General features: G+C 39.5%; 1 protein-coding gene across 1 annotated transcript in view; it reads right to left on the bottom strand.

Moving 5' to 3' along the window:
* The window catches only part of LOC126259167 (MMS19 nucleotide excision repair protein homolog), a 269613-nt gene that overhangs the window by 117012 nt on the left and 126446 nt on the right, over window positions 1–26155 (bottom strand). The window contains exons 7-10 of the mRNA XM_049955735.1: window positions 22727–22839; window positions 7064–7184; window positions 6773–6971; window positions 6553–6647 (exon numbers count right to left, since the gene is read on the bottom strand). Of these exons, the coding sequence (XP_049811692.1) occupies window positions 6553–6647; window positions 6773–6971; window positions 7064–7184; window positions 22727–22839 (528 nt within the window). The remainder of the gene's footprint in view (window positions 1–6552; window positions 6648–6772; window positions 6972–7063; window positions 7185–22726; window positions 22840–26155) is intronic.

A 26155-nucleotide genomic window follows, 5' to 3' on the forward strand; every position in this document is an offset into this window, starting at 1 on the left:
ACAGCCGATAGATACACAAAAAACAGAACCAAAAATTTTTTACGTTCCTAGCTTTCGGAACAAATGTTCCTTCATCAGGGAGGAGAGAGGGGAAAGAAACGGAAGAAGGGAAAGTAGATTCAGTTACTCACAACCCAGGTTATGAAGCAACAGGGAAAGGAAAACAAGGAGGGGAGCATGGATAGAGGCATGGTTGTCAGAGGGAAGCCAAAGATATTATACTGTAAGTACTGTGCCAGCTTCAAACCAAAGAGGATGCATACAGAAGTAAAGAGGTATATAGTATAAAGATAAACACAACTATGTAGGATGAAGAGATGCATGAATGGCTAAAGAGGAAAGGGAAAGAGGAGAAGACTGAAGAGTAAATGGGAGTGAGGTTGTTTAACGTAGGTTCAGTCCAGGGGGATGGTGGGATGAAAGGATGTGTTGTAGTGCAAGTTCCCATCTCCGCAGTTCAGAGGGACTGGTGTTGGATGGGAGAAGCCGAATGGCACATACAGTGTAGCAGGTTCCTAGGTCCCTAGAATTATGCTGGAGGGCATGCTCCGCTACTGGGTATTGGACATCTCCTAGGCGGACAGTTCGTCTGTGTCTGTTCATGTGCTCAGCCAGTTTAGTTGTTGTCATACCGATGTAAAAGGCTGTGCAGTGCAGGCATGTCAGTTGATAAATCACATGTGTAGTTTCACACGTGGCCCTGCCTTGAATTGTGTATGTTTTACCAGTAGCGGGGCTGGAGTCGCTGGTTGTGGGGGGATGCATGGGGCAGGTTTTGCAGCGGGGTCGATTACAGGGGTAGGAACCGCTGGGTAGAGAAGGTGGTCAGGGAATATTGTAGGGTTTGACAAGGATGTTACGGAGGTTAGGGGTGCGACGAAAGGCAACTCTGGGTGGTGTGGGGAGAATCTTGTCAAGGGATGATCTCATTTCAGGGGTGACTTGAGAAAGACATATCCCTGGTGGAGTAATTTGTTGATGTTTTCGAGGCCAGGATAATATTGGGTGACAAGGGGGATGCTTCTGTGTGGTCTGGGGATAGGAACATTGTTGTTGGACGGGGAGGAATGTATTGCTCGGGAGATCTGTTTGTGGACAAGGTCTGCAGGATAGTTGTGGGAGAGGAAAGCACTGGTTAGCTTATTGGTGTAATTGTTGAGGGATTCGTCACTGGAGCAGATACGTTTGACACGAATACCTAGGCTGTAGGGAAGGGAACGTTTGATGTGGAATGGATGGCAGCTATCAAAGTGAAGGTACTGTTGTTTGTTTGTTGGTTTGATATGGACAGAGGTGTGGATGTGAGCTTCAACAAGATGAAGGTCAACATCCAGGAAGGTGGCTTGGGTTTTGGAGAAGGACTAGGTGAAATTCAGATTCGAAAAAGAGTTGAGGTTATGGAGGAAATTAAGGAGTGTTTCTTCACCATGAGTCCAGACCACAAAGATGTCATCTATAAACCTGTACCAGGCCAGGGGAAGCAGCTGTTGGGTCTTCAGGAAAGTCTCTTCCATGCGGCCCTTCCCTCTGACAACCATGCCTCCATCCTTGCTCCCCTCCCTGTTTTCCTTTCCCTGTTGCTTCATAACCTGGGTTGTGAGTAACTGAATCTACTTTCCCTTCTTCCCTTTCTTTCCCCGCTCTCCTCCCTGATGAAGGAACATTTGTTCCGAAAGATAGGAACGTAAAAAATATTTGGTTCTGTTTTTTGTGTATCTATCGGCTGTACTGAGCTGAGGTAAGTACTGGCCAGCCCCTCTATCTCTTTGTTAGTATTTGTTTAGCATCTTTGAAATGTCTTCCACAACTTCAGTGCACCTTATAGTCGCAGAATTCACTCTAAAGGGAATGTGGACCAATTCCATGACATGTGTGAATGCATTTGAAAGCATATACTCATTTGCCGTGCAGCCAATTATACCTTCCAATATAAGGAAACTACTGCAAACCCGGATACTTCAGTTAGCAGACACAAACAATGACTCAGATCTTCCTATTGAGATCCTTATAGGAACAGATTATTATCGGAAAATTGTTAAAGATTCTCTTTAGATTTGGCTAACATCATCCATTGTACTGATGCCTTCCATTCTAAGTTGGATTCTTAGTGGGAGAAAGTAAAAGAGTGGCCCCTTTCCCCAAAAAACCCAATGTTATGGTATGTAATAATCTTCAGCAAACAAAGAAGAAATTTATTTCACTGGAGAAAAACATAACAAAGAGCACCAACCTGAAACACATTTACAAGGCATAAATGAAAGGCCACATCAAAGACAGATATTTGGAAGAAAGAGACATGAAATCACACCTCCTGGACATACATCCAGCGACACAGTTTATCTGCCACTTCAGGCAGTAAATAAAGAAAAGTGAGATGTCATGAAAAGGAGAACAGCATTCAATGGTTTGTCACGTGAAAAGAACGCTCATTCACTGAATGACTCTTTAGAAATAGGCCCTAATTTCCTTCCCGACATTCTTTCAGTTTTACTGTGATTCCGTCTATATCCAGTAGTCTTAATTGCCAATATCAAACAAGCATTTTTACAGTTAGTTCTTCATGGGAAAGAAAGAGATCTCGTGGGGTTTTTATTTATTTAAAGTAATCACAGACCAATAAGGAAACTATATCACAATTGACAAAAAAGATTATGTATCACTTCACCAGACTACCTTTAGGACTCACCTGCAGCCCATTTCTTCTCGACCTCGCACTAAAAGAACTTGCTACAATGCATAAAATAAATTTTCCTTGAATCGTTTTTACTTGTTGAAGAGAACATATACATGGATGATTTTGTAGCAGATGCTGAAGATGACAGCACCATGATTAATTTGTATTACAAGCTCATGGCACTCGTAGGACACTTCAGCTTACCAATGGCGAATGAGCCAAAAGCTCATGCCAACTGACTGAAATATGGCTGTCACAAGGTGTCATAAACTTCACAGATACGGAGGTACTAGGAGTCCTCTGGAACACATGGACTTAAACGTTATGCACAGCAATGTTGTTGACAATCTTATAGAATGTCTTGCCACTAAGTGAGAAGCATTTCACAGTATTGCCAGATCCTGAGAGCTATAGGGTATATTGTCATCTGTGCCCTTCAATGGAAATGTATTTTTCCAGGAAATTTGGTCAGGAGGAACTGAATGGGACAAGCTCTTACCTGTTGACAGACAATGGAAAATATGGGTATCAACTTGACCACCATGTTCAAACATACACATGGACTAATGGGTTGGTGTTTCTGCAGGAACTGAATCGGAAGTCCATTGTGCATTTTTTTCCAATTATTATAGGTAATTAGCGACTTTTTAGCTTAACAGATTAAAAGATAATCAGTGGGCTTAATTTAAATTTATTTGTTCTCTGTCTTGTAATACATTGCATCAGCCAAAATGCAGCCCCATTGTGAATATTTTTCTCAAACACGGGATGAGTTGGTTGACATTTGTAAGCACTGGACATCGCCCTGACTACTGTCAAACGACTGACAGCTGCTGTAAATTGGTGTGTTGGAGAGTCGTGTACCTGTGATACCTGTACTAGAGATAATGTAAATATTATCCTCTCTTGTGGATGCTGTCTCCTCTGCAGAAAGTACAGGATCTGTCTTCACTCATCCACCTGACTGCAAGTGGCATGTCAATGGTAATCTAGGCATCCTGTAAAGGGTGGATGGGGCCAGGAAGGACTCAGGGTGTTCTACCAGTCCCCCAAACCAAGAAATATGAGGTGTTGTCTTTCACTGAAACTGAAAATGAGTCAGTGGGACTCATTTCGCCTGCTTTGGGGAAACCTGTTTTGTCTGGTATCAGGAGGAGGCAGTCGCAAAAGGGTAGGGGTCTACTAATTGTCAGCAGTTCAAATGTATGGCAAATGACGATATCTCTTAGGCAAATGGCAGCAAAGAACAGGAAAGGGCACCAGGTTCACTCAGTGTGTATGCCTGGGTGTCTCATTCAACATGTTGATAGGCTATTCCAGCAGCCACTGAGGGAACAGGCTGCAACCAACTGCAGATTGTGGCACACACTGGAACAAATGATGCCTGCCGTCTGTGCTCTGAGGTCATTCTTGGGTCATTCCAGTGACTGACAGAGAAGGTTGAGAAGATCAGCCTTGCACATGGAGTTTCAACGATGCTCACAATTTGCATCATTGTCCCCAGATTTGATTGTGGACCTTTGGATCTGTGATGAATGGAAGGACTGAACCAAAGACTTAGAAAGTCAGTGACAAGCTACACTGCAACTTTCTGGGCTTATGTCAAATGGTTGAGAACTGTAGGGTCCCCCTAAAAGAGTCAGGTATGCACTACACATCAGAGGCTGCTACTCAGGTAGCTGACTGTGTTAGGGTGAACACAAGGGCTTTTCAGATTAGGCGACACACTATCCAATCCAGATAACAATAGCTGTAGGAAACCCCCAAGTACCAGTGTAAGATCGAAAGAGATATCTCCCACAGGTGAGAGTGTTAAAACCCTAATGGTAAACTACTGAAGCATTTGCAACAAAATGCCAGAGTTTGAAGCACTCATGAAAACCAGTGAAGCTCGCATAATACTAGGTACCGGAGAGCTGATTGAAACCTGAAATTGATAGCAGTGAGATTTTTCGGGAAAATACCGAAAGGATAGGCAAACAGGAAATGGAGATGGTGTACTTGTAGCAGACATGAAACTCAAATTCACTGAAGCTGCACGTGTGATTGTTTGAGCAACACTCAGTATGAGAGGTGGGCATAAAATGATAATCCCCCACCAGACTCACCTCCTGATGTAACCAAAAAATTTGGAGAAAACCTCATTTCACTTGTATGTTCCCCAATCATGCTGTAATCATCAGTAGAGACTTTAATCATCCAACAATTAATTGGAAAAATTAGTGTTGTTATTAGTGGGCATGATAAGACATTCTGTGACACTTTACTAAATACCTTCTTCAAAAAGTGTGTAGAACAGATAGTTAGGAACCCCACTCATGATGGAAATATATTGGATCTAACAGCAACAAATAGACCTGCTCTTGGAGGATGTCCACATCGAAACTGGTATCAGTGACCATGATGCTGTTAGAATAGTTGACTATGCACTGAATAGATATCTACCAGTAGAACAATTAATAATGGGAGGGAACCTGCATGATATAAAGTCCCTGTAAGGTAACTTCTAAAGAAACGAAAAACTGCATAATAGGTGTAAAACGAAGCATAAGGCCATAGATGGAGACATGCTGAATGAAACACATTTGGTTGTCAAGAGAGCGATGTATGATGCCTTCAATGACTATCGCAGCAGAATATCATCACATGGTCTTCCACAGAAACCAAAGAAATTCTGGTCATGTGAAAAGGCTATCAATGATATCAAAGTTAGTGTCCAGATTCTAGTGACTGAGACAGGAAATGAAATTGAGGGTAACAAAGCAAAAGCTGAAATGCTTAACTTCATTTTCAAATGTTCCTTTAAAAAGGAAAACCCCAAGGAGAATTTCCCCAATTTAATCCTTGTGCCACTGAAAAGATAAGTGAAATAATTATTAGTGTCAGTGGTGTCAACAAACAGCTGAAATCGTTTAAATTGAACAAATCTCTAGGTCCCAATGGAATCCCTGTTAGATTCTATATTGAATTTGTAGCTGCGTTAGCCCTTCTTCTAACTATAATCTACTGCAGATCGCTCAAACAAAACACTATGCCCAGTCAAGGGTAGTAGACGTGATCCGCAAAACTACCGTCCAATATCTTTGATGTCGATTTGTTGCGGAATATTTGAATGTGTTCTGAGGGATGGAACAGGAAAAAACCTTAATAACTGGTACAATGGGATGTACCTCCGCTATGCATCTCATAGTGGTTTGTAGATACAGATGTGTTTCCCAAGCATCAGAAAAGGCCTACACAGCAGTCCTTTATGTATGGTACACCAAACGTGTCCATTTAGTGTGCAGCAAAAACAAACCTAGGTCCCATTAAGAGGATAACACTTCTATGGCTAAAACTTCAAGCAACACTTCTTGGACCATGACTAGTTCATTATTTCTGTAAGGCTGCAAGCCACAATGTGAGTTGTACAACACTGTGAGATGACTGAACTGAACAGTCTTAGGATGGATATGACATGATCCTAACTGATGGAAGACCTTTGTGTCAAACAGTATACAAAAACTAACAAATCTATCACACTGGAGACACTGCCCTGGTGAGAAAAACTCAGCTGATCTGCTCTACAGAGATACCACAGCAAACAAAACTTCAGTATGCTACTATTTAGTTTAATTTATAAACAGTCACTGAACGAAGCAGCTATGTTTCAAACTCTGTGATGTACATAAGGTCATGAATATAAAAATGTTTTATGATGGTAAGTCACAAACAGACAGACCGAGACGCACACACGCGCGCGCCCACACACACACACACACACACACACACACACACACACACACACACACACACACACACACACACACACACACAAAACCTTTATTTTAGTAAACTAGTTGCTTATGATTCATAAAGCATAAAATTCATTATCTTACCTTCAAAGACTTGAAGTTTACAGTTAACCATGTTACTCATAATCTCTTCTGTATGTATTTTGGCCAGTTTCTTAAAACACGTAATGGCTTCAAGCCTAAAATTTTGAAATTTAAAAAAATTAGAACTGATGTAACTATTCAATTTCTTCTATTTGGGGTCCATCAACAGGATAACATCTGGGTGGGTTAGCAATAATAATCATTAAGAAATAATTATTACCTTAACTTTTTCTTTTGCGATTGTTTGAGGCAACCAGCTAAAATGTCATACAGCTTACAGCGGCTATTACTATCTAAACAGTTAATAATAATACTCAGTCCACAAAGAGCTTCGACTAACACCTCTTCATTTTCTGTCACAACTGCATCTAAATATAAGGAACACAAATCTCTACGAATTTGCAGCAGTTCTTCTGCTTCTGAAATAAAAGTAAAATAAATGAGAATGGATACAACCATTTTATAGGAAAACACACTACTTTATTTTACTGCTTCAGAATCATATAAATACCTTCCGATACCAGGCCTTTGTTATTGCAGACATTAAGAAAATTCGTTATAGTTTGCAACACAAGTGCTTTTTCAGCAAAAGTCTGATCTCTGTAGTACTGTGTTTGAAGAACTGGTGTAATCTGTAATCATAAGTTCAAATGATCTTTAGTTACAACATTTTTCCTTTTCTGGAACAATATGAAACAAGTGATTACTCATAACCATGATCACAATGTAGAACAAGCCTTTCGGGCACTAATTTAGTCAACTAGATCAGATAACTTAAGACACTGAAAACTGTAAGAATGTCCATGAATAAAAAATGAATACACTTTACTTCATCACTAGCTTTTAAAACAACATGGTTTTACTAAGTTATCAGGAGAAAATTACACAGAGCAAAGAACTCATTTATTGTCATGCCTTTCCTTGGCGCTCTAGGAAACTTTGCATTAACACCCGACATTATTAAATATTTTGGCACAGGGGCAGTAACAGCAACTCAAGATCACCATAAAAGTCAGGTGTATATAAATTAAGGTTGCTGCAAACCACGACAAGGATCACTGAAACAATGAAAAATCTGCGAGTGAGAATTACATGCAAGAATAAAATACATTATGCCTGAGCTGTATTTCTGCAGCCTGGTTGGGGTGAAGGGTTGTGGAAGGCTGGTTGACACACGGAAGAGAGGCAGCAGGTGCACAGTATAGGAGTGTGACACTGGTGCCAGGAGTCCTAATCCACTCTACCACATCACTTGTACCATGTGCTGCACAAACCCACCTCTGCTGGAGCAGGTGCCTGGATCGCATTCCTACCCCTGCATCTGCTGCCTCCCTCCCAGCCATCAGCCATCTTTTGCCTTCCCTCCCTCCTACTCCCCGCCACCCTTGTCCCCTTGCCCACTCCATTCAACACAACCGCCGTTCAATAACTCAATGTCACTGCTATTCAGTCATTAGCTAGTTTTGCTCCTGAGGTATGCATTATTAAGTACATACAGATAAACAGGGACGGTATAAGAGAACAGAATTTGGAACAATTAATATCCTCTGCACATTCAAATGTAAGTCATTAGCTACAAATGGTGCTTCGGTTATACTTTTTGTTCTGCAAAGTTATGCCATAATTTGTAATGAAATGCTGCAGGTTGTCCTTACACGGTCTGCAGCACTTAGTATGATATAGTGGGACTGTACCATGAACAAGAATATGGCTGTCACTGCTGGCTACTGTTCTTCCATAGGAGAAGATGATGTTTCAGTTGTTACAGAATAAAATAATAGTGCTAGAGGCTCTTCAGCTATTGCAACTTATTCCGTCTATTGTAAAAATGCAAACAGCAGGCCAGCTGCCTATGAGTAACTATCAGGTAAAGATACTGAAACAGTGTGCATGAAATATCTGACATTTGAGCTGTACTTTAATGGTTAATAAACCAAATGAATTGTTACTGAGCTATAATTTCACTATTGTTATCAGTAGAGAGTAAAAATAGAAGAGATCTACTGCCTTTAAAAAATTATGGTAAGTCTGCTCCATGAATGAGAACTATATCAATTCCAAACAAAAAAGTTTTAACTGCTCTGTTACAAGGAGAACGTCAATTCGTGTAGATAAATCTGATACAAAACTGTCTTTAAAACCTACGAAGTGGAGCAATTACAATAACACCTTAGAACAGCAGAGGTGGTTACAAACTGTTGAACCTACATGTTTTCACCCACATGTTACATGGTATTTTGTCACCAACTGTTATAGGTGGTATTTTCTGCCAGTTATATCATATGTCAAAATTCAATAAACAAGTATTTTGATCCACGAGTCTGAACATAGGCATCTCTGCCTAGAAAACCGTGATGGTCTTTGGTGGAGTTGCATTATTGTAACAGGGCAGTAGTACTTTTTGTTGTTCTTTTGCTTGTGACTTTAAAGTGATTCTGTTTCCTTTCTTAACAAACATGGTCAAGAGTTGCGTTGTATATCGATGCAGTAACTGATTGACAACAAGAAGTGTATTCAATTCCATCTGTAATATATATAGTGCGTTCGAGAAATTCGAATCCCGTGAAAAGATATCTAATATCTTTCCACTTTTGCTCGTTCATGTTCAGAGCTTTTAAAGAAATCGGTACATACAGTACAAAAGGAATACTGGACTCTATCAAAACACGACATAATTTGTAGCTCTCAATTTACAAAAGACAGGAGCTGATAGACAGCTGTTGTAGGAAGATGCTATACCAGGTTTATTCAGTTTTCCTGGCCATTTGCAATTGAAAATCAATCAGACAAGGCAACTTGTTTGGAATAAATCATCAATTTCTGAGGTAAAACCACGTTTTAAAATAGCAAAAGGATACACATTGCTGTTAATGTGTCTTTCTGAATTTTTAGAGCTTGTAATTGTTGCTGATGGAGTCTTTTAATTCTGTTTCAGGAAATGAATTACATCCAAACCACAAATAAATTGTGTGAATTTGATGGCAATCATGAGAAGTGTAATGCAAGTGTTCAGACTGATGTCTCTCTCAGAATTGTGGCCCTTAGGAAAAAAGTGAGACGATTGCAGATGAAACTTAAGCAGTGTGAAAAAAAGGTGGAAACAATGGCAGAATAGATTACAGTGCTGAAAAGAAGAAACTGTGTAAATGACAGTCTGGAAAGAGTTTTAGCGACATTTCTTTAGACTTTACAGCTACCCAATGGAAAAACAGTGGTGCAAAGAAGCAATCCAGTCAATACAGTAAACGGACCAAACAATTTGCCCTCACTCTGCATTTCTATTTTTTCTATGGCATATAGATTTGTATGCTCTACGTTTCTTTTGCCCCAACCCAGCATTCTTTGTAGTTGGGTGTCATCAATAAATTGCAAACCTGGCTATCTAAAAGAGGTTTTAACTATGTAAAATATAATACAATTGACAAACGATACCTTAAAGAGTGTGCACTTATTTTTGATAGTATGTCAATTAGGAAGCAGCTTGTGTGGAACAGTAAAAAAAGTGTATGCAGGCTACAATGATCTGGGCAACATTGTGAATATAGATGAAGAACTGGCTACTGAAGTTTTTCAGATAGTGTCATATACACAAAAGTTTAAATGCACAACTGCATATTTAGTTGTGTATAAAATGTCATTAGATGTAATGGCTGAAACTGTGAGAGTGTGTATACTGGAACTGTTTTCTGTATTTGTTCTTATGAGGTCAGTGACATATCATGGCACTGCTGTCAACATTCAGACACTGAAAAATCTTGGGTGCTCACTGAATCAGGAAAATTTTGCCCCTTACTTCTAACATCCTGCCAATGACTGTAATGTTCATGCAATTCTTTATACATGCCCTACTCTGAAATTAGTTCGTAATACTTCAAATGAAAAGAAAATTATGAACTGTGAAGCTGGAGATATGAAATGGAACTTTATTTGGAAGTTACATTATCTGCAAGAGTGTGAATCTTTAAAATCTGCCAATTCAGTCTCTGGTTTACATGTGAATTTCTGAATTTATTTATTTATGCTTCATAACTACAGTTTATTATCTAAAAAGCTAAAACAGGCCATACAAATCACATTTCCTTGGATAGTTATAAGTTATATATTAATTATTTATTTCTGATACTTAATTTTTCTTAAAAAAAAAAGAGATATTTAAAAAAAGACTAAAGCTGCAACTACTACTACTATTAAAAAACTACATTAAAACCCTTAACCAATTACCCAGTTACTAATCTACAACAAACACTAGAATTTGTTCTCTGTTTTTTCAATTATTTTGGTGCATTTAACTTGTACATGGTTGTTTCCGCTACTGGATCTGCCCTCATGGTACCATGGTCAACAGCCATAGTCTGCTGGATTCCTTGCGCGTTGGGCAACATGTCAGCAATGTTTCCATTGTAGCGAGTAATTCCATCCATCACTGTTACTTCTTACAGTCCGCACTTCCATAATCACTTGCACTAATGCAATATAGATTCTGGAGACAGTATTTCACTTGGTGGTCGCCAACCTCAATCTTTTGTACATTGTCTAGCCTGGACGGAAGCATGACGACTTATGGTTGAATGCCTCATGAAGTCTTCCTTGGCCTTCCAAGACGCACCAGGCCGACTCACTCCTCAGTGCAGCTTTGGGATTCCATATCCTTAATACCTGACATCCATTACTGATTGCATATTCATCTTCATAGAGTGTAAGCCTCACAATGCGTGTTCCGGAGCGCCCACACTGCCGCAGGCACAGCTATCACTCGTCTGTCTTCTGATTTTGTATGGATACGTGGCATAAGGGCAATGGCCAGTCAGGTAATGTATCAATCCACCTGATGGTTTAAGAAATCTCATTTTTAATCTATCCCTGGTGTTAGGGAGAAATTCATATATTCTCCTGCCAGTGTCCGAAGTGCCACATTCATTCTTCCTCAGTTGCACGGTTGTAATATGCAATCTTCTATTGCCTTTTCAAACTGGCCTCAGTTCCACGCATCCTTCGTACTCTACTCCCATTTGACTGCCTTTCTTTAACCAGTAAAAGGGTCCCCTTTCCCAAAGCATCATTCGGGGTATGGCCGTAGGCCCCTGTTAATCTTAGTAGCATGCCTCGTTGAACTCTTCTCACTATTGATGCTGAATTTTCACAATAAGACAATGAAAGTCTCTTAGCAGCCCAGACAATGAGCTCCAGTGTTGCTGATGCCATTGATTTCTAGAGAGTTCCCAGCACCCAGATTTTCAGATGCTTCTGCCACTTAGAACTCATCAGAATTATTGATAAACTGTTTAATGTGTGCAATTCTAGCAATGTTCATGCTAAGGGCTTCAAACAATCTTTGAGAGCTGAAAATGTAAATTATGGACTAATTTTCTTTGCTGTGCAGAAAACTTCCTTCAAACATTAAGCACTGATGGTGTGTGCATTAGTACACCACGACAAACATTTGTGCTGGGATTTTTGATGTGCATACATGATATTAGAACCCCGTCCCAGGAGTTTCCGTTTTGGGATACTGAACCCTTAAAGTATTTTTTAACGTACAAACTCTCACAAGATCATCTAGAACTCTCTCTTTCTTGCATCAGTTCTAGGTTTGGTTGGAACAATAATCCCACAACATTACTGTTCTAGCCGACTCTGAGAATAATGTTGCTCAAGAACAATGTTACTGCAAGTGACAAGAGTAATGTAGATGACACTGAGAAAATGAGCTCCCTCAGTTTTCATTAATTCAAATTCCATATGTAGCAAAGTGATACGTTAACTGATGATAGTAATGATACTTGTTCTTTGAGGCTTTTGATTCAGGACTAATCAGTGAATTCCTGGATAAAGTATAATAAATAATATCAGGATATAATGTGAAAAAGATTATGCAAATATTAAGATGTGCTGAGTGCAAAGAGCTTATTGCTGTTCCCTACATGTGCCCAAATGATCACGCTTACTGAAAGACTCTTGTGGCAAATACAGCTGCCTTTACTATGAAGGTTGACAGAGGTTATTTGTTTCACCATCAGTAGCAGTGTTGAAAGCAGTGCAGCACACAGAAAAATGCTTTCGTTCTGCTCTAGTGAGTTTTACCTTAAGCTCAAACCATTTTTACGATAGACTTATTAATACTGTTTGTTGTTACATTGGTGAACAAGCCAATGTAATTGGCAAAATGCATACACTAGTCTCGGTCATTGACTATCAAGGAATGCACGAGTCACAGTTAATACGAAGTATTGTTAGTGTGTAGCTTCATATTAGATTAAAAGCAACAGCTACTGCACAGGATAACTATTCTGGCATGAGGCACAGGTTGGGGAAGCTAATTAATTTGGCAATGTATGACATGTGAAAATTTGATGCTTACATGTTACTAATTTGACTACCTCCTTCTTTTCCCAAATTATTGCCTCTCAATTACTAACATAACAGTCTGTTAAGTTATTCGGCTTAACATTAAAGATTTTTCCCCTTTTAGCAGCTGAAATCAGCAACATAGCAATGGTTTAGCAGTTTTGTTGCCTAATGATCTGTACAGAACTTTTCTCGTCACATGTAGAGAGAAATGCACTTACCATCACATGTGCTATTGTGTGAAAGTTCACTACCTGTCTGATTAAGTAATTATAATAAGAAATTTTTCATGGTCATTTTGTATCGTTATATGAATCATGAACCCCCATGAACCATGGACCTTGCCGTTGGAAGGCGTAACCACAATGGAGGGGTATCTGTTGAGAGGCCAGACAAATGTGTGGTTCCTGAAGAGGGACAGCAGCCTTTTCAGTAGTTGCAGGGGCAACAGTCTGGATGAGTGACTGATCTGGCCTTGTAATACTAACCAAAATGGCCTTGCTCTACTGGTACTGCGAATAGCTGAAAGCAAGAGGAAATTACAGCCATAATTTTTCCTGAGGGCATGCAGCTTAACTGTATGATTAAATGACGACGGCATCCTCTTGGGTAAAATATTCTGGAGGTAAAATAGTCCCCCATTTGGATCTCCGGGCGGGGACTACTCAGGAGGACGTCGTTACCAGGAGAAAGAAAACTGACATTCTACAGATTGGAGTGTGGAATGTCAGATCCCTTAATTGGGCAGGTAGGTTAGAAAATTTAAAAAGAGAAATGGAGAGGTTAAAATTAGATATAGTGGGAATTAGTAAAGTTCGGTGGCAGGAGCAACAAGACTTCTGGTCAGGTGAATACACGGTTATAAATACAAAAACAAATAGGTGTAATGCAGGAGTAGGTTTAATAATAAATTAAAAAATAGGAGTGCAGATAAGCTACTACAAACAGCATAGTGTGGCGAAGAAAAAAAAATGGTTCTAATGGCTCTGAGCACTATGGGACTTAACATCTGAGGTCATCAGTTCCCTACACTTAGAACTTCTTAAACCTAAGGACACCAGACACACCCATGCCCAAGGCAGGATTCGAACCTGCGACCGTAGCAGCAGCGCAGTTCCGGACTGAAGCGCCTAGAACTGCTCAGCCACAACGGCCGGCTGTGGACAAGACGGACACGAAGCTCTTGGCTACCACAGTAGTACAAGTTTATATGCCAACTAGATCCGCAGATGATGAAGAGTTTGATGAAATGTAATATGAGATAAAATAAATTATTCAGATAAAGAAGGGAGGTGAAAATTTAATAGTCATGGGTGACTGGAATTCGACAGTAGGAAAAGGAAGAGAAGGAAACGTAGTAGGGGAATATGGAATGGGGGTAAGGAACGAAAGAGGAAGCCACCTGATCAAATTTTGCACAGAACATAACTTAATCAAGCTAATACTTGGTTCAAGAATCGCAAAAGGAGGTTGTAAACATGGAAGTCGCCTGGAGATCTGGAAGGTTTCAGATAGATTATATAATGGTAAGACAGAAATTTAGGAACCAGGTTTTCAATTGTAAGACATTTCCAGGGGCAGATGTGGACTCTGATCACAATCTATTGATTATGAACTGTAGATTAAAACTGAAAAAACTGCACGGAGATGGGAATTTAAGGAGATGGGACATAGATAAATTGACAGAACCAGAGGTTGTAGGGACTTACAGGGAGGGCATTAGGGAACGATTGACAGGAATGGGGGAAAGAAATACATTAGAAAAAGAATGGGTAGCTTTGAGGGATGAAATAGCGAAGGCAGCGAAGGATCAAGTAGGTAAAAAGACGAGGGCTAGTAAAAATCCTTGAGTAACAGAAGATATACTGAATATCATTGATGAAAGGAGAAAATATAAAAATGCAGTAAATGAAGCAGGCAAAAAGGAATACAAATGTCTCAAAAATGAGATCGGCAGGAAGTGCAAAATGGTTAAGCAGGGATGGCTAGAGGACAAATGTAAGGATGTAGAGGCATATCTCACTAGGGGTAAGATAGGTACTGCCAACAGGAAAATTAAAGAGACCTTTGGAGACAAGCGAACTACTTGTATGAATATCAAGAGCTCAGATGGAAACCCAGTTCTAAGCAAAGAAGGGACAACAGAAAGGCGGAAGGAGTATATAGAGCGTTTATACAAGGGCAATGTTCTTGAGGACAATATTATGTGAATGTAAGAGGAAGTAGATGAAGATGTAATGGGAGATATGATACTGCGTGAAGAGTTTGACAGAGCACTGTATGACCTAAGTCGAAACATGGCCCCGAGAGTAGCCAACATTCCATTATAACTACTGACAGCCTTGGGAGAGCCAGCCCTGACAAAACTCCACCATCTGGTGAGCGAGATGCATGAGACAGGTGAAATACCCTCAGACTTCAAGAATAATATAATAATTCCAATCCCAAATGTAAAAATAACTGAACTATCAGTTTAATAAGTCACGGCTGCAAAATACTAATGCGAATTCTTTACGGACGAATGGAAAAACTGGTAGAAGCTGACCTCGGGGAAGATCAGTTTGGATTCCGTAGAAATGTTGGAACACGTGAGGCAATACTGACCCTACGACTTATCTTAGAAGATAGATTAAGGAAAGGAAAATCTACGTTTCTAGCATTTGTAGACTTAGAGAAAGCTTTTGACAATGTTGACTGGAATACAGTCATTCAAATTCTGAGGGTGGCATGGGTCAAATACAGGGAACAAAAGGCTGTTTACAATTTGTACAGAAACCAGATGGCAATTATAAGAGTCCAGGTGCATGAAAGGGAAGCAGTGGTTGGGAAGGAGGTGAGAGAGGGTTGTAGCCTATTCCCAATGTTATTCAATCTGTATATTGAGCAAGCAGTAAAGGAAACAAAAGAAAAATTCGGAGTAGGAATTAAAATCCATGGAGAAGAAATAAAAACTTTGAGGTTTGCTGATGACATTGTAATTCTGTCAGAGACAGCAAAGGACCTGGAAGAGTGGCTGAACAGAATGGACAGAGTCTAGAAAGGAGGATATAAGATTAACATCAACATAAGCAAAATGAGGATAATGGAATGTAGTCGAATTATATCGGGTGATACTGAGGGAATTAGATTAGGAAATGAGACGCTTAAAGTAGTAAATGAGTTTTGCTATTTGGGGAGCAAAATAACTGATGATGGTCAAAGTAGCGAGGTTATAAAATGTAGACTGGCAATGGCAAGGAAAGTGTTTCTATAAACGAGAAATTTGTTAAGATCGAGTATATATTTAAGTGTCAGGAAGTCGTTTCTGAAAGTATTTGTATGGAGTGTAGCCATGTGTGGAAGTGAAATGTGGACGATAAATGATTTGGACAAGAAAAGAATAGAATCTTTCAAAATGTGGTGCTACAGAAGAATGCTGAAGATTAGATGGGTAGATCACATAACTAATGAGGAGGTATTGAATACAATTGGGGAGAAGATAAATTTTTGGCACGACTTGACTAGAAGAAGGGATCGGTTGGTAGGACCTGTTCTGAGGCATCAAGGGATCACCAATTTCGTACTGGAGGGCAGCGTGGAGGGTAAAAATCGCAAAGGGAGACCAAGAGATGAAGACACTAAGCAGATTCAGAAGGATGTAGGTTGCAGTAGGTACTGGGAGATGAAGACGCTTGCACAGCGTAGCGTGGAGAGCTGCATCAAACCAGTCTCTGGACTGACGACCACAACAATAAGAAATTTTTCATAGTTTCATCATTCAGGAAATAAAATGCAAAAATTGAAAGCAAAAAATCTTTTGCACAGAGGAAACATTTTTAAGATGCATAATTTGTCAGCAGCTTTAGCAGCAGCAATATGGAATTTATGTATCTAAACACAGCGTAGTAATTGCAAAACTGATCTTGCGGGGAAGCCTTAGAAGGTATGAGGCAATAGCTAATGGTGAAATAAACACACATGGTGTCATATACCGTACATAAATGGTAACTGTATTTTTTCTATGTAACAGAACAATTTGACACCTTGCCACAGTTTAACAGGGCAACTGTGACATCATGCACCACGGTTCTGATTCGTGTAGTTATCTCTCCAATTTAGTATTGAGCTCACTGGCTGTACCTGACAGAAATCATTTGTTAATCTGTAGAAAGTGTATTTCCATGAATACTGACATCATCACTGTAAGTACAAGCAACAGTTTTGGTGAAAAGACATATCAGCAGCAAATAAACTGTTTGATGGTAGCACACACTATTAGTGATCAGCAATTAGCATAAAGTGAAAATGCTTCTTGGAATAGATAACTGGAGATACAATTGTAGCTGTACTTGAAAGGATAAAAATTGGCATGACCTCAAAATGGCAGATGATTAAATGTTATGCAGGAGTCAATCACATTGCAATATTACATTATGGCTAACAATAGTAGAGAAGCTTTTAACTATGTATATGAGTGATACAGTTAAATTATGACACTAAATACAAGGGAAGCAAACATACAAGGTACCCTGTGCCCTTTATTTCCTATGATTAAAGACCTGAAAAATGGCACTTGATGATTTGGTGAGGTGAAGAAAGCACGAGTTAGTTGCAATTAATACTTGGATGTTAGATGTGTCAGCATAATGTTGGGTTATTTCAGTAGTTTCGTTGAGAGGCTGGTCATTTGATGGAAGGATATCGTTCAGGGAATTTGTGTTACTGCACCAACTTTCATCTGTAGAAATCAACAGAACAAAGTCTTACAGTTTTCATTGAGATTCTTGGCCTTCAAAAGAGCATTGCGTTAAGTTCATTCACTATTTAGAATCTTAATCTAAAGTCTTAAGACTTCAATGACACTCTGCGAGGAAGTCTCACTGTAAAAAATGAGTTATTTATTGTCCACCTAAAACTTATCCCAGGCAGCTAGGGTTACCTTCCAAAGGCCATCTTGGGTTCTTGAAATGACATTCCCGTCCATTCTGGCTCTGCCCATAATTTTTTTATGGAATTGAGTTTTTGGGCTGAAAGAAGAGAGCCCAAAGGGCAATCTTGTTCTGTTCTGCAAGCTACTCTTGCACTATCACAGATTTATGTATTAATGACTAGAAACAAGTTTATTCCCTCTGAATATAATTGCCAATTGACAGTATCATAAAATTTTTTATAATGTGAGTAGACTAGGCAGAATCAAATTAAAAAGCCATCATGAGATACATATTAAGTCCATAGGAAGAAAGCCAGCCACTAATGTATTATGAAGTTATAATGAAATCTAGACCTTTCGCTGCTTATGAGCATTGATAAATATCAACGGGGCACACATTTTTCAGCTGTCCCTGTTGATATTTACCTATTCCTGTAAGCAGCGAAAGGCCTAGATTTCATTGTACCTTCATTCTTCGAGAGCTGCAAAATCACCAATGATATATGTACAGATACCAGCTTCATATAGATAAGGCTTACCGGCCAATGATCGTCTTCAGTGCGGATGTATTTAAAATGCGCGGACTCTTATGGGAATTGGTAGTTTGACTGCCGCGAGTAATGAGTATGGTGGGCAGGGGCACTAAAAATGTAGTGTGTGGACAGAAGGTTGGAAAGTGTGGGTCTCACGGGGAGCGTGCCAGAGACAAGTCCCTGCAGTTGCACTATCATTTGTGTCCTTGGTGGCTCAGTCGGACAGAGCATCTGCCATGTAAGCAGGAGGTCCCGGGTTTAAGTCCCGGTTGGGGCACATATTTTTCAACTGTCCCCATTGATAGTTATCAACACCTGTAAGCAGCAACAGGTCTAGATTTCATTATAACTTCATTCTTCGAGAATTGCAAGATCACCAATGATATCTGTACAAATACCAGCTTCATACTAATGTATTAGGATTCAGAACAAACTTTGCAGACTTAAGATACAAATCACTGGGTGAGAAAATATACTAAGGATACTAGGAATGTTTTGCAATACGACGCAACAATTAAGTCGCAGGATGCTGGTTGTTGCTGTGTTCTGAGTATACTTCATACTTGCCTTATAGCCGCTGTGCCAAGTCTGTGGGCACAGTCGTTCCCTAGCAGGGTTATTTTGAAATGCTTGCTATGGCATCATGGTCATGAATGAGATTCGGGCAGTTCTGCACTACAACTTTGCGCATGGTTTAAATATGAACCAGTGCTTTGAAGAAATTACTCTTGCACTTGGTGATGTATGTCCACATCATAAAACTATATTCAGGTGGTACAGAGAACTCCCAAGAGGAAATTTCACTCTACAGGACGCTGAGAGGACGGGAAGGTCACAATCATCAGTCACAGAGAAAAACATCAATGCAGTGAGGAAAATGCTAGACAGAGATAGATGAGTGATCTATAACCAGAGAGAGGCTAGGGCTAAATGCAGCTGTAATTTGTTCGACTCTGCATGATCATTTGTAAGTAAAGAAATTTTGTCGTCTCTGGGTGCTGCACGGACTGACGGAAAGGCCGATGACACAAAGTGTGACTTGGTGCCGGGAGATGTTACAGAAGTTTTCTAAGGGATAATCTTAGTACATGAATAACATCATGATAGGTAACGAGACTTTACTGTGCTGTTATCATGTGCTACCTAAGACTCAAAACAAAGTTTGGGTCTTTGAAGATGATGACAACACACCCATAGCTATCAGAAAAACTTCTTGAGCAGCCACTTTACAGTTCAGACCTTGCTCCTTGTGACTTTATACTGTTCCTGCAAGTGAAAATGAAGTTGAAAAGAATGCTGTTTTCAAGTGATGAGGACCTCTTGTGGGCTTGGAACAACAAATGTGCCTTACTCCCTGCAGAAACTTGGGAGAATTGGTTTAGCAATTCGTTTCAGAGGATGGAGACGTGTATTCAATGTGATGGAAATTACATGAAAAAATTATATAAATAAAGCTGTATTACAAAACTTTATTAGTACCCTTTGTAGAGTCTTCAGAAAATATACATTCTGCCAGTTAAAACTGTAATTTTCGATAACTAACACTTATTGGTAATATCTGTCTTCATTATAGAGACTCACCTCCAATGGCTGCATTTTTATTTTGCTGTCCACAAAAAGTATCAAACCATACCTACCAACTCTGAAAAATCAGTAGTGTATTTCAAAAAACTCCATTTAAAACTGATTCTGCCAGAAAGTGTTCACCAGTGTTTTAACACACCATGTTTCTTACACAACATGATGTACTGGGTTTGATCACTGTCTGATGTAGTCTCTAAGGCCTCTGACGATGTAGAGTGAAGATGCTATGTGGAGAAGGGAGACTTGAATTCCTGAGTGTTAATGGAAATTGTGTTCCAGCCACCCATCTCCACTGATGCTTAGTTATGGTGGGAAACTGAATCCTACTTTTCAGTGGTGGCAATCAAATTGAAGTACTTTGCTATTATTTGCACATTGCTATGAGGTGTTATTTAGGGCACAACTGTTCCAGTACAGCAATTAACACAACCTGACATGTTTGTAAGAAATTCTTAATGTTGTGAACAATAGGCCTCTGTCACCATTGTAGCTATGAGAGAGTTCTCCAGCCACTAGAGACTCATTGGCATAGCTATACTACTCTTGTCATGTCACACAAAGACTGTGCTACTTGCCATTTCAAAATTCATTGCAGCACTATTATACTTTTCGTTAGTTTTTCCTGAAGTGACACTCCTTTACAGCCATAACACTGCTACACCTACTGTGGGAAGTTCACTGCTTGTAATCACAAATGAGGAATGTGTTTCATATACTACAGTGGAGGGTGTCCATGTTGAGTTATCGACACTAAAGAACGACTCTTTTTATGGGAACTGACGGAAGGAATGCATATTCTCTCTCTCTCTCTCTCTCTCTCTAAGCTCACGCTACACAGACAAGCTGCACACTAGAACACAATGGATACATAAATCTCTTTTGCTGTCCAAATCAATCATTTTGCTCATTCAATACATTCTTTGATTATTTATTGTTAGTGGTATTGCTTTAATTACTAATCACAAGACATCCGAAGTGAAAAGCTCAAACATAAAAAACCACAACTTCTTTCAGATGGTAGTAATAGTGACAAAATGGAATGAGAATGGTGAAGCTCGGGATGAGAGTTTGGGTGGACGGTGGGTGTGAGTGGAGGGTAGAGTGTGGAATGTGGATGTGAGTTGATGGTTGGGGAGTGGAGGAAGGGGAGAGGATAGGGAATGTGAGTGGAAGGGGAAGGGGAGTGAGAGTGAGGAGGGGGATGAGACAGAGCAACAACACATACATGATATGCTCACATTTCTCTACTTACTATCACTGTCAAAAATATCACCAGACAGTTCCTGCTACTGCTGCAATGCACCCAATTTGTTACATTCATCAAATACAGTAACATATCTTCTTTTGAAGCCATTGTCAGTCTTAGTATGCCAACTCCAGAGTACAAACCATCATCTCATTAGAAAATTCTAATATGCTCGAACATAAAGGACCAGCAGTGGAACTTGAAATCTTTGATACATTAGAACACAGCACAAAATTGTATGTAATATATCTGCTATTCCAGGTAAGAGCAGAATTTACTCTAAGTGATAATACTCATTTTAAAATTAATCTTCCATACACACATATAGCAGACCTTAATGACAGTGCACTATAAATTATAACAACCAATCTTTGAAATACAAATGCCCCACACATAGAGATGACACACTCTTAGTAAGTGGACACTGAAACTTCATTCTTTGGAAATGCTATGCTGTTGCTTCACTTGTGTAAATATGACAAAAAGTAGTAATAGGGTAAATGTGTAGCCACTGTAGAGGAAAATATGCTATTTTAACACTCTGCATAAATAATATATTAAGTTCAGATACAAGTTTTCCAACAATAACTAACAAATAATGGCAGAGACTTATATTTCAGAGTACTAGTAATAAGTTGCCAGAAATTAATAGGTAATGAATTGAGTTATGTTGGCAGAAATGAAGGAGAAATGTATAAGGAGTGCTCAACAGAAAGGTACAAAACATTATAATAACCAAATCAGTTTAAATTTGCATATGCCACTTTAGGACAATGTAGTGAGACATCTAGGGACAGCAATGTAGTACCCGATGTGCCTGTGCATATCCTCCTCAAAGATTCAAAGCTATGCCCTCAGCAGGCAAGATGATGGTCAATGTCTTTTCAATGTCTGAGGTCAATATTCATCGAATTCATCGTGCACAGAAAAACGATTAACAGTGACATGTTCTGTGAGACACTCTGCAGCCTATGCAGGTCCATTAACAGCAACTGGCCTGGACTGCTCACAGGATGAGTGATTCTACTCTATGATAATGTGTGTCCACACATCTCTGTGGTCGCACAAAGTGTAACAGCCACATTCAAGTGGGAGCAGTTCGAGCATCCGTCCTATAGCCCGGACATGTCGTCCTGCGACTCCCATGTGTTTGGTCTGCTAAAAAAGCTCTTAATGAGAAGCGCTTCAATACGGACAATGAACTGAAGGTCATAATGGGACAGCTGTGCTCTGGTCTCTAGTAATTACTTTTGAATAAAGACTTCAATTATATCAATTATACCCACAGTGTTGTTTTGTACCTTTTCTTTTGAACATCCCTAATATAAAATGGAGAAGGAGAGGCACCAACATGTGAGAGAACGAGAAATTGTGCAATGAAAATCGAGGATAACATAAATACAGAAGAGAAGGAAGGAATTCTCTAAAAGAGTATAAAAAATGGAAAAGAAGCATTAAGTTTTCATTTCAGCGGAAGATTTGTGAATTTTTATATTAATTACACTTTAGCTCAATTTATCACTTAGTATAATTTAATACTGAAGAAAATGTGCTCACCTCAGTAACAACCTGAATACACGATGGCACTGATGCTTCGGCGACACACAGCAACAATTGGACAGACGGCAAAAATGCATTCATCTCCACTTCCTTCAGCGATGGTAGAGAATCTTATTTAACACATCAAGCAAAACTTTAAAAACCTGATGCACAAAATGTATTTCAAGTGTAGATTACAAAGCTTTGAATTTCATCATCAATACATTATTATTTCATTATGCCCAACTTCATTTTTTTCTGCATGCGTGCATAAGCAGAAGGAAGTTTACTTGCAATCAGCACTATCACATTGGTAATTAATACTACAATGCAAACAAACAAACAGTTTTCCAGCAAATACATAGTTTAAATTCTTCTTGGGTGTTCAGCCAAGCGTAGTCACTTATACCACATAAAGGCTTGGGTTGTTGCTCCTGACACACTAAGGTGAGGTGGAACAGCTGAACTGAACCAACAAAGAACATCTTTCTTCCAGTTCCCCATCATGGAGACCACTGTCAGGGAGTGAGGGTTATCCACATAAAGGGAAGTATCAATGGAACAATCTATAAGTCACCGGCATTCAGCTGAAGATGGCATCATGTCTCATTACCAAAAATTCATGCACTATTAACAGCTATACCTGGCTGAACACCCAAGAGGAATTTAAGATAAATAGTTTGCAACTAATAATGAGACCACTGAAAAAGTGATAAAATTTCACCAATAATCTTGCTTGGAGGATGTCTATACACGCAGAGCAATCGGCAGATGTTCCCGCTTTACCAAAACAGAACAAAAGACGAACACTTAATGCAGTATCACAACAGAGCCCCTTGCATTTATTGTGAATCTCTCCCCCAGCACAAAGTCTCAAGCGACTGAAAAAAAAGCACAGGTGACTCCAGTATATGAGAAGGGTAAAAGAACAGACCCACAAAATTACAGACCAATATCCCTCCTTGAACATATTCTCAGTTTGAATATAATAAACTTTCTTGATACTGGGAAGCTTATGTCGGAATCCACACGGTCTTAGGAAGCATCACTCATACGAAACTCAGATTGCCCTTCTCTCACACGATACACTGATGTGGCGAAACAAGCGCTGTATCGTTTGTGAGATAGAGAGGTGAGCGAGTGTGCCGGGACTTACAACACTTTACTGCTAGTAGTGCCGTGTCACCATAATACGCCTACACGTAGTATTGTACCACATTTAAGAATGAAATTAAAAGTTAAAATTGCTTTTTCAGAAACATAAACTTTAATGTAATAATGTTTTAAATGTCAAGTCTTAGAATGACTAAGATCAATAGTTTTCCTAAATATACCGTTTTAAGAAAAAAATAAGTGGCGCTACATAATAAAGCTAGAAAGCCATAAATTGCTCATAATGTGCAGATGTATGCCAAAATTAACAGGTGCAAGTCTCAACATGATATAATAAAAATTGTAATCAGAAATCATGTTTTTAAGAAAAATTGAAGGTGCTACACATTAGACTTAGAAATGTGAAAATTCATATGATGCTTCAGTTCAGCCTAAAAATAATGACTATGTAACCCCATTAAGCTATCTCTAATAGTTTTTGAGTAATTTAATGAAAACTAAAATTGGAACTAAAATGCCCTTATTTGTAGTAGATTAAGTATCTCTAATTTTAATACTAGAAAATTTTTATTACAGCACACGATAAAACCTATCAAATAAAAGAGCTGTAACAAGTTTTAAGACCATAATGTTAATAACAACCAATACAAGTCTCTTAAAGTTATAGTTCAGAAGGAATGATCTACTGTCAGTTCCGTTCTAAAAATTCTAGAAGGCAAAGGTTTTATGCAAGCGACTTGAAACTACTACTGTAATTTCAACCAACTTACCTACAGGCATGTAAAAATTAAGAAGATTCTAAATTAATTCATAACTTTGTTATTAATATTGTGTGTACAAGAAAACAGCCATTTAGAGACTGCTGCAGTGTGCATAAGGCGGATGACAGCAGGTGTTTCCTTGGCCGTCCACTGTGCCACATGTATAAATCGAGCCTGAGAGGTGAGACTAGGCTTCAATTTGCACCCAGCCACTGTAAGATCTGCTCGTGTCAAACGCCAGAGTGTGCACTGCCTCAGATGATGTCAGAGACCAGCTGTTTCAAAGCATTGATTTTCAGTAATAATTTATAGTGAACTCCCGAGGATTGTACACCATCCTGGATCACTTACATTTTCGCTAAAGTAACTGTTAGTGTGCCATCCGTGATATTTACAAATCCGCGTGGCACGTGGTGACAATCATTTTCCACTTTTGTGGCGAGCATTTATTTTGAATATCAGTAGTCAAGAAAGACAATTTGGTAGGAACTTACTGTAGAGGTTGCCTCTGAATTGCTTATTGTGCTGTTGAGGATAGAGAGATTTACTGTCACTATGAACATAATGAATACTTCATGTTGTGCTTGAGAAACTTCACTAAATATATGTAACAATTAGAATTTCAAATCTTAATTTATAATCATAGTCCTATTCCCGCTACAAAAATAAAAAAGAAACATTTCTTTCAGTGGGCTGGACAAGAATGTGGACTTGCAGACTGGGAACTATGATCAGTATGAAACTTCCTGGCAGATTAAAACTGTGTGCCCGACCGAGACTCGAACTCGGGACCTTTGCCTTTCGCGGGCAAGTGCTCTACCAACTGAGCTACCGAAGCACGACTCACGCCCGGTACTCACAGCTTTAATTCTGCCAGTATCTCGTCTCCTACCTTCCAAACTTTACAGAAGCTCTCCTGCGAACCATTTTTGGAAGGTAGGAGACGAGATACTGGCAGAATTAAAGCTGTGAGTACCGGGCATGAGTCGTGCTTCGGTAGCTCAGTTGGTAGAGCACTTGCCCGCGAAAGGCAAAGGTCCCGAGTTCGAGTCTCGGTCGGGCACACAGTTTTAATCTGCCAGGAAGTTTCATATCAGCGCACACTCCGCTGCAGAGTGAAAATCTCATTCTGGATATGATCAGTATGTTTTCCATCGCTTTCTGGCTGACCACAAAAATAGTGGCCAGGCTCTCGTAAACAGACGGCGAAACCCTAATATTTAACGCACTGCCCCACATTGAGAACTACAAATGAAGGGCAACAGGCAGATTCCATATTTCTATATTTCCGAAAAGCATTCGACACGGTGCCCCATTGCAGGCTGTTAACGAAGGTACGAGCATATGGAATAAGTTTACAGATAAGTGAGTGGCTCGAAGGCTTCTTAAATAATAGAACCCAGTGTGTTGTCCTCAATGGCGAGTGTTCATCAGAGACAAAGGTATCATCAGGTGTGCCCCAGGGAAGTGTAGTGGACAAGGTGGACAGAAATCCATGTTTGTTTCCTGATGATGACATAGCATATGGTAAGGTGCCGAAGTTGAGTGACTGTAGGAAGATACAAGATGACTT

The sequence above is a fragment of the Schistocerca nitens genome, chromosome 1 (assembly GCF_023898315.1).
Source record: "Schistocerca nitens isolate TAMUIC-IGC-003100 chromosome 1, iqSchNite1.1, whole genome shotgun sequence".
Classification (NCBI taxonomy): domain Eukaryota; kingdom Metazoa; phylum Arthropoda; class Insecta; order Orthoptera; family Acrididae; genus Schistocerca; species Schistocerca nitens.